The sequence below is a fragment of the Ceratosolen solmsi genome, unplaced genomic scaffold (assembly GCF_000503995.2).
Source record: "Ceratosolen solmsi marchali unplaced genomic scaffold, CerSol_1.0 scaffold1, whole genome shotgun sequence".
NCBI classification, from domain to species: domain Eukaryota; kingdom Metazoa; phylum Arthropoda; class Insecta; order Hymenoptera; family Agaonidae; genus Ceratosolen; species Ceratosolen solmsi.
Genome location: NW_011948415.1, coordinates 4381135 through 4391553, shown reverse-complemented (window position 1 = coordinate 4391553; position 10419 = coordinate 4381135). Strand labels below are relative to the sequence as shown.

General features: G+C 43.2%; 1 protein-coding gene across 1 annotated transcript in view; it reads right to left on the bottom strand.

Annotated features, from left to right (window-relative positions):
* Positions 1–7533, bottom strand: part of LOC105359013 (rho guanine nucleotide exchange factor 10) — a 135421-nt gene extending 127888 nt beyond the window's left edge. Inside the window, exon 1 of the mRNA XM_011495488.1 lies at positions 6895–7533. Within this exon, the coding sequence (XP_011493790.1) occupies positions 6895–7466 (572 nt within the window). The 5' untranslated portion in view covers positions 7467–7533. The remainder of the gene's footprint in view (positions 1–6894) is intronic.
* Between the last annotated feature and the right edge of the window lie 2886 nt (positions 7534–10419).

Sequence of the window (10419 nt, the reverse complement as noted above, 5' to 3'; positions counted from 1 at the left end):
GCAAAGTACGGGGTCCCGGTCATAACGATAAAGATGAACGACGCCCGAGGCGAGCGTCGAACCTCGAGAGTCGCAGAGAGGAATTTAATGTCTTATCAGAAGCTTATCAGAAGCTTAACTAATAGAAAATTTTGATGCCTCTATAACGAAGGTAGAAGATTTGCTACTTTTTCCCGTTATTGCCAACCTAAATTCGACCCAAGACGCATCGGCGAGTTTTATCGCTGATGTTTCCCCACAGGCGCGTGAATCTTAGGATAAGAGAGCGACGAGAGAGACGATAGAGAGAAGGGCTTTCATTTCGCTCTTGCACATACGTATACTAATACTCGATTAGCGAGAGGAATTTGCCAACTACAAACGGATTGGGTGATTCTAAATAGGTTACGATAGATCGACAACAAAAGTGCTTCGCTAAACGACTATCTCTCCCTCTCTCTCTCTCTCTCTCTCTCTCTCTCTCTCCCGTTCTCGCGCGCGCGCGCACTATTATTTCAACGCTACCGCTTCATTGATTGTAAGTAAAAACATTTTTTATGCCCAAGCAGTCCACTAATTTTATTTGAACATGAAAAAAGTGCTGGAAATAACAGTGTGCCGGGGGTGGCGCAATCATAAATAAAGTATTGTTGGAAATTAAATATTCTATAAAATTCATTCGTACAGAGGCAATTTAATGGCGCTTGTATACAATTCTCTTAAGAATCATCGATATAATAGCGAGCGTTATTTCCTTAATTTTGTTTATCATCTCATTATAAGTTGCACATTGACGACGAGAGGGCAAAGAGAAAGATGGTAAAACCCTACTCTGTGCTCTCGGCAACATTCTATTATACTTCACGGGCAAATAAATTTTCTTCCTATAGATACCAATTAATGATTCGCATTGAGAAGAAGCATAAATACAATTTCGTGTCGAGCAGTACTTTCGAGCCCATATACTACAAGTAGAAAACCCCCTGGAAAGGCCGGCCATTAAATGATCAAAGAAAAAGAAAAGTAGCGCTCGGACGGCTCGTGAATTTTCATTATTTGCTAAGGGAATTTAAAGGTTAACGCGTAACGTCCGAGCGAGCCTTGGCTTATTAAATCTGCCGTGGAATGAAAATCACCAATTAAAACTGCCGCCCTGTAACCGACCCCGTTGCTCCTCCTTCCACAATCGAAGCGGCAGCCGAGCCTATGTCAACAAACAAAATGCTCGTATGAGCATCCCTCGGGGATCAGTGCTGTACGCGCATACGTGACTCTTCTGTAACGTTGCTGGTGAGGCGTAGCCGGATCGAAAATGCCAATTGGCCCGTAAGAGCCGTGAAAATTGTAACCACGCCAGCGATTGTGGTGATGCTTGATCATTGTGGTGTGGCTGACAGGTGCCTCGGAACTTATGACAATAATCTAACGTCGGGAGATACATGTGGGCAGTAGAAGAGGTCCAACACTCGCAGAATTCACGATAAAGCCCGCATGGAGAAAGTTTGTACTTTTCGAAATGTTACGCTTAAGTGCACGTTCTGACTAATGTTTTATTAGGTTCTTACTTGGACTAGCTAATTCCACTGCGATGCCTGTTTGTTCATTCATTATTTCACTAGAAAGTGTTTTCGGCCTCTTTACGCTAAAATTTACATGTAGATGTCACGGCAATAATTTATCGTACACGATACAATAGTCGAGTCATAGGTTTATCATTAACAAGATCGTTTTCTAATTTTCTTTCCTCTAGTATATTCTGCTTTCATCAAATACTCCATATTAGTCATTAATGTATATAAGAGCAACGTAATGATTTGTCGGCATTTCGTATATTTCAAAGATTCACAATCTAAGAGCTTAAATCAAATTGTACAAGAAATTGCGTATTAAGATCTGGGATTTTTGAGGACTAGAAGGAGATAATTGACATATCATCTTGCCCAATCCTAATATTATTTAGAATATTAATAGCTGTGGTATATTAGACGAATAATTATCCAGGCAGGAATATCACGCTAAAGTCAACCTTTCATACGTAAAGTGATGACTTAAAGTTTTTAATTTTTATGTCATGTAATTGACAATATTGTACATTTACTGCGTAAAATTTTTATTTTTTTTTTTTTTTTTTTTTTTGACGCCTGAAACTAGTACATTCGTGAGAACGACATATGTTCATGTAATATTTTATTTATAGTTTTAATTAATTTTAAAGTTTTCTTTCAATCGATATTTTAATTAATTTTTCATATTTATGCTATGCGTTTGTTTCGCTCAAATGCTTAAAATTAAAAGATTTTATAAATATCGAAATTATCAATCACATTCATTGTAAATTAATTTTAAAGTACAAATGTATCGAGCTAAACTTATTATCCGCCATCCTAATTAGAGGCAAATTTATATCATTTAGAAAACTTGGCAGATAGGCTTTAGACTTTTAATTAAGTATGATCGTTAATTTTTTTTATGCTTTAATTTCTATCAATTCATTAATAAAATTTGACACGAATCAGTGCGTAACAACAAATGTATCGATTTACACGAGATTTATAGTAATTACAACCATTGTATTATGATTAATTCTTGATTCAAAGTTAGAGAGAAAATGGTAGTATTAAAATAATTAATCGCATAAATAAATAGTAATATGTACATTCGTTTAATTTTAAAAATGTAAATAATGATAACACTAATGCAATGGGCACACGTTATTTCGTGAAATTGCAAAATTTATTTATGTAAATTCTGCATGAAAATATATGAATATCAAAGTACAGTCGACGTGAAACTCTTAAAAATATTATTTAATATAATATGCGATTGTGGATCGTTGAGCTACTGCGAGTCAATAATAACTACCAAATATTCGCAAAGATCCTTAAATAAATAGTCACGCCAACCTACATAAAATACTCGCTAAATTCCCTTTTAATATATATTGTTAAAAAAATATATTAGTAATTATCTTCTACCTCTTTACTAAAGGTATTAATTATTCATTGGGCTTAATTGGACGATAGAGCGTAAAGGAAATATTACGGGTCAGCATCTGTACTTTATCTTAATAAAAGGAGTAAAAAAAATATATATATATATATATATATATATATCGTTAACGACCCGTATTCATAAGAGAGTATATATATTTCTTAAGCGAGCATAGACTCGACGATACGAGGAGGGAATTCGCAAAAAGGGGAATCGCTGTTAGGTATGTAATTCACCTGAGTCGATGCCAATTTCGTATTACGGTAATAATGGAAAATTCAATTGCGTCAGAAATGAGACTGACGGGTCCGACCAGAGAAAGAGAGATAGAGATTGTGTGTGTGTGAAGGAGGGAGGGAGGGTGGGATGGATGGAGGGGGAGCGCATGCTCCGAAATCGCTACGTGGCCGACTATTGGGGTACGTGACTCATTGACGCGATACCTTTGCGCCTCTGATCGACTGGATGGATACACAATGGCGGCGCCTCAGCTCGGGCTTACGTGGCCCATTGGATCTAGGTGTCGGGCCCGTCCAAGATATTAAAGTGGCCTCGAGCAGGTGCTGGCGATCCCCGCGTCTCTGTCTGTCTTACCCCGAGCATCCGAGGGCTCGTGTATGTGCCACTGCCGAGGAACGCGGCCAGCTGACAAGGACGCGGCGAAGGAGAAAAGAAGGACAACGATGAAGATTGCCGATTCGAGAATACGTGCGCGGTGCGGAACCAAGAGCCGATGTGGATAGATCCACAGGCCGATAGGACGGGGGATGGAGGGAGTAAAATAGATTCCGACGGGATATCTGTCCGTTTAATCGAGATATTGAGTGGCGGAGCGAGCTTTGTGCTATTTAATAGTGCTTCCCTCTGGAACTATTGGGGAAGTTTAGAAAATATTGTTTGGCATTATTGTTGGTCGAGCCACTCCCGCGGATACTTAAAAAATTGTCGCCGTCAGACAGGATGGATTCGGCTCTCGTGACTCGTTCCCGTCGATTCGCAAATGGCTTAATGTCGATACACACGCCCCTTAATATTAAAGGCCATTACTCCTCTGACGCAATGAATAATAATACGAGCGCAATGAATCGAATTACAATTATTTTATTTTCGAGCTTATTGTTTATTGGCGCTATTTCGTTAACGTGCCGACATTATGAGTCAGCCTCTCTATTGTGCCCGAGCTTTATTTCTTTGCAAACAATTCAACTTACTGTTAATTAGCATCAATAACTGGCCATACATCATAAAAAAAAAAACAAAAAAAAAACGATTAAATGGTCACGTGTAAGTAAAGTAATAGCGCGAGTAAAGAAATTTAAATATACGCGAGCGCGCGCGTGTGCGCAATGCGCGCAGCAATTGAATGCGTGTAGTTTAAGTGTGTTGGTTGGATTTTAACAAGTCTTAAGATGCATTACGTAGGGGAATTCTTGGCGTAACCCCTCTATGCATTCCAATGCTCGGCTGCCGCTCGATATTTTACCCCGACATCTTAATCTCATTTTGGCGCAAAGAACGATTTCATTTTAATAGTCGATTTGAAAGGAAAATGTAAATTACGTTGCTAAGAAAGTCCCCTGTTTTTCACTCGCGGTAAGCATTAGCATTAATAAACACGTCCAAGTGCTCCAAGTCTAATGTCATTATAAACATTTATCCAACGCAACGTCTGCCTTAAGTTGCCCAACGTTACGACCATCTTTCAACAAAAGCAGCGTAGTGTTAAATCTTTCTGTGATTAAAGATTCTTTCCGCATGGGGAGAGGCAAGAAACGCAGCACAATGGATCTCGCGGATGCCATTACTTAATTATCGAAGCCCTATATCTTCTCCAACGTTTTAATCGACTCGCCGCTCCCGTTAGTGCCCCGCGAGAAAGCGCTCGTGCTGCACGCGCGCACCAGAACAAATTAGGTTAAAATAAATGATTAGGAGTAAGTAAATGAAAATTGCCGGTAATGCGGCTTTAAACGCCGTGCGAACTTGACCGCAGCGATAATTCAAGCGGCGCCTGCCTTCTCGCCACGCGCACCATTGGCCCGCCAATAACAAAATCACTCTCAATCAATGACGGCGCGAGCGGGAGGGAGGGATGGCGGGGGCCAACGACGGCCGGCCTAAGAGAGATGACAATAAATTGCGTCCGCGTCCGTTGGGAAGATCCGCGTCGCGTAGGCGGCACGCGCTACCACATGTCGATGCAGCCGTGCTCGGTCAATGAAAAAGCGCGAGCTGCCCGTAATTGCCGGTGTTAAGCCGTCGGGTCTAGGAGTGGGGAGGGTTGGGGGTGAGAGAAGCGCGCGCGCTCGCATTACGACACGAGCTACACGCGCGTTTTAATTAAACTGCGCCCCGCGGTGGGCTGTCGCATATTTCAGGCGCCTCACGCGCCGAGCCTTTTTATCTCATCGCTGGAGCGTCGTCGAAGCTATATTTACGACTTGGGCCGGCAGGATGAATGGACGATTGGGCGATTGGGGAAGAGGCGGGTGGGCGGACGGGCGGACGGGCGAGATGGGACGAGACAGGGGACTACGGGAAATCACCGGCGCGGTTTTTGCTCAGCGGAGTTCAACGCACTTCATCTGATTTTCCTCCGCGACTCGTTGGGCTAGGCGAGACGAGCCACTGGGAGCGCGTGCGGTCGTCGCTTTTCGGGAAAAAGCTATGCCGAATGAGAATTAGTGAGAATGAGTGAGAATAAGTGGTAGAGAGAGAGAGAGAGAGAGAGAGAGGGGGAGAGAGAGAGAGAGAGAGAGAGAGAAAGAGAGGCGCCGAGTGTCAGTGGCAGAGCAACTTTTTCTTACCGCTGCTTGAGCGAGTGGTGGGCTTTTATTGGACGATGTTGCAAGCGGATGAGCAGGTTTCGAGAGTTCCCGACTCGAGAGCTTCATAATAATGCGAACATAATGGAAATGTTTGATCGCGAAAGCGGCATTGGCGATGCCAAGTACTTCGAGATAAATTCAAATGAACGAATGGCAGTGTATATCATGAACGGGCGCATACTAAAGGAAAAACTTTTTTGGGATGTAAACGGGGGAAAGGGAGTGGGGTGCCCCCTCCCCCCTCCCCAGTCCACCCTGATCATCGCTGCCAGTCAACGAAAATTCCTCGGAACAAGAATTTACGAATCCGAAGTTAGAGTGACATCATTTTATAATTTGGTATTTTCACGCGACGGCAATAACAATGGCTCGAACGCGAGGAATTATGGAGTGCATATTAGTTTTATTCGATGTGCATAATGAAATATGGATATTATCCATACCTCTAATAGCACGAAATGTAATAAAATAATGAAAAAGAAAAAAGCATAAAAAAAAAATTAATAATAATAGCGATATTGTTGAGGAAGAAATTTTTAGGTATCGAATTGCGAAAACGAGATATGTCTATATATTTATGCACAACGTCGCAAAATCGTGATTATTTCTCTTAAAGTTTCAATGACGTGAAATTATCGTGAATACCATTACATCATAAATGATGCAAAGGTTTGCTCTATTGTTAGATTTAGGTCAACTCGGAGCGAACAATTTGCAAACGAACGCAGCCACTTTTAAATAAGACGCTGACTTCCGCGGTTCGAATTTCTCGCTACGAGCCGATGACGAAACTGTCTTCACTCCACAATTATCAGTAAACAGTTTGCGTATTATAGTAATTTATTCCTTTAAGCTCATTAACTTCTCGTCGATCCACTAAATGAACGGAAGAAGCCTCTACTACGGCTCCTACCCCCGACCAATTGAAACGCCATTATTTTGCGTCGCTTGGGGCACACTGTCAATTTTGACAATCGCCGGCAGATAAATAGAGCTCGATTAAAGCGATTGGCGAGCTTATAGCAGCGGGGGCCCCATGGCAACGAGGCTCGAGCTGAGGCTCGATTAATCGCGATAAACTAATCGCGCCACTCACCCGATCTCCGAGATCTCCTCGTAGATGTTCTCCTCGGTGCCGTAACGCGTCACGTACGTATGCCTCTTATGCGGATCCTGACGGTGCTGGTGGAGCTGATAGGCCTGCACTTGCTGATACGCCTGCTGATGCTGCTCTTGCTGCGGTTGCTGCTGCTGCAGCATCTGGTAGTCCTGGGGATGTTGGACGAGCCTGACGAGAGCCGAGGCCGCGGCGCAAGTGGCCGGCGAGTGACTGCGGCTTGGCCCGGGTTCGTAATACGCGTAGGAGTAATCGTGAAGCGGCCTCGGGGAGTGTACCAGCGCCCGGTGCCGATGCTGCTGGTAATGGTGGTGCTCCTGCTGATGATGCTGCGGCAATTGCTGCATGATGCCGGAGCAGGAGGCCACAATGGCCCCGGCACCGTTGTGCGGGGGTGGGTAAGGGGGCGGCGGAGGGAACTCTAGGTTAGCCCGCCGGGACGTTGGGGTGGGCAACGACGCTCCAGCTGCCGTCGCGCCGGCCATCTTCGACGTCGCTACCACCGAGCCGCCACCTGCTCCGCAGCCCAATGTCGAGGAGCTGGCCATCATCGCTCATTTCGGGATGCCTCCGGCTCCCGACCGCCGACACGTGCACGCCATTCCGCTTTCGACGACTCGTTCCTGCGAGCAGAAAAAGAGATACGTGAGTCGCGGACGCGAGCCCAACTCGTCCTGCGCTCTTGGCCAGCCTTTCGGCATCTGCAGTATTCCTCGGCCTTCCCAAACCCAAATCCAAACCCAATTAAGTCGCACTCGCCCATAAAACTGCCCTAGGGCTTTTTCTAACTTTTCATCCAGCTCCCTTACGCAATAGACTATTTTAATCGGGTGACCGTGACGAGAATATTTCAAGTCTTTGCCCATTCGCCAAATTAGCCTTCATCTTTAGATACAACAATTTATGCCGTGGCATTATTGGCTCTTTCTCTTCTTATCATTCGTAACGGCTAGTGGCCGGTTTCACGCCACCATTGGCAAGAAAAGAAGGTAAACAGCGCATTCTTGTTGGCTATAAATAAGAGAAACTTGTGTTAAGATTCAAAGTATGCCGTTACATCAGCCAACTATCGCGTCTCCGCTGCTTAAGCGTAGTTTCAGCATTTTAATCAATAACAGCCAACTCCCCGTCGTATGTTACATATGTTACATATGTTACTCGAATAATCACCGTCTAGTAATATGCTTCAGTGGGACAATTTTAATCCGAGCAGTCTGCGCGGTCCACTTCGAGTGTCTTCGCTGAACAGCGCAATAATAAAATAAAATGATCGTTGACTGCCAACGGGGATGAAACGTGATAAGATCGTCGATAACAGGACGATCGACAGCGGCTAACGAAGCACAAAAACCTCGCCAACTATCACGCATATAAGCAAGTAACCAAACAAGGACCCAATGGCCTTGCCTAAATAACAAAAGCCCCATTCGATATAATAAAAAATAGTGCGCCACGACGATCCATGCGCGCACCGCGCGTTTCCCTAACTCGAGTAAACCCGACAATGAAGAGGAGAGTCGCTTGTCGCTCGCCCTAACACGAAGAGATGCGACGATAGAAAAGCGTTGGGGGGGGGGGGGGGGGGGGGGGGGGGGGGGGGGGGGGGGGGGGGGGGGGGGGGGGGGGTACGTAAGAGAAGCAAAAGGTCGATCGGTAGCGAGGGACAAAGTACGCTTGGTCGAGGAACGAAGTGCTTAATTCGAAAGTAGAATCGGGTGTCGGGTGTTTGTGTGCGGGTCGCAGTTAACCGTGGCGTGTCAATGGTCGTTCGCGCGGATTAATTTACCGAGAAAGTGGACAGATGTGGCAGAGGCGCGTTGCCGATCATCGGACACGCAATGAAAACTTCGCGCACGCGCCTCGAGCGACGCACGCTATCCAGCGTCTCCTCTCATTCTCTGTTAGTGTGCGTTTACGGGCATATGAGTGTGTACCGTACCTACTGTCGGGGAATAATTATGCCGTCACGGAGGGGGGAAGTTCTCGATATTTAAGAGGCACTGTTTTTTCCTCACCCCCCCCCTTACCAACATCGCTATAAATAAACGCGTGGTCGGTTCGCTTTTGCCCCCTCCCATCCTCCTGCCCTCCCCCACGGACCGGCGAACTTTCGCTTTCGTCGAGTCATTTCTTCGGGGCAGGGCCACGTCGCGCGGCGACGATCCTCGACGCTCGAGAATCGCGTGTCTTTTACCGCCAACGAAGGACAAAACCAGCGAGGTCGGGGGAACGCGACTTGACGTAGAAATGACGACCGGATGCCGTGGGAGCAAAAGTCGAAAGGGCCCGACTCGTGTCGTGCCGCTCGAGTTGTTTGTCGCAATTGTACTTTATTCACGCACAATGGGAAAGCGAAATGCTAATTTACGGTTTTTGTATTTCGGCTTTTTAATCTGGCCATCTTGGGGTCTAATGACAATATTGACGATGCTCGGACTTTAAAGTTAAAAATGTTAAATATGAATTGCCTATGTGTGCGGATAAATACCAATACAGATGCTTCATTACGACAATGGGCAAATTAAAAATTGAGAGACGGAATAAGGTACAATGAACAACGATATTTTGACTGAGTATTCTCATTCGTTATAATATGCCAATTCCCGCAAGTATAATAAAGTGTATAAATAGTGGATTAATTATATAGATCGGAACAATATTTGTTTGCATGGCTGTTATGTGATTTTAAAATAATGTTATCTGAAGAAATTTAGAATTTAATACTTTGGAACGACGTGATGACAATGCGAAGTGAAATTAACGATTAGTCCTTAAAATTATCATTATATATTAAAACATATAAATGCCGTGGTTATAATCAATATAAAATGTTGGAAACGTTTAATAAAAGCTTCACGTAGAATTACAAGGGTTTAAAAATTTTTAATTTTCTACTAAATTTCATCAAGTTAAAGTAAACAACAACATACCGCATTCATTCTTAAATAAAAGAGATTTTTATGATTTTTGCAGCATTCAAATTCTCTACTTGAATGGTGCAATTTATGAAAAAATTCATTCTAAATCAAAGCGTACAATCTCATTGAATATTTCTTATATTAAAATTCTATACGAGAAAATGATACTTTTTTTTTTAGTAATTTCTTATCAGTATTTATACATTTCCTCCTCGCGATAATATGCGCAACTCTACGGCTAACAGATAGAAATAAAATGTTTAAGATAAATATAAAGAAATTTATTAATGAAATAATATTGTATATGATCTTTGGGAGGAAAGTTTTTCTTTCTTACGGTATCTGTAAAATCTGATGTCGCGGCTTCGATTACATAAGGATAATAGAATGAAAGTTTGCTCTAGGAATTAACAATGTTTAGACGACAACTTTTAATAGTTTATGTGTAATGTGGTAAATCATACGACAGTGTTAAAAAAAAAAAAAAAAAAAAAAAAAAAAAAAAAAAAAAAAAAAACAGCCGGGATGTCTCAAGGTTTGGAATAAAAAAAGTCAAAATATTCATCAAATTTTGTCCATTATACAT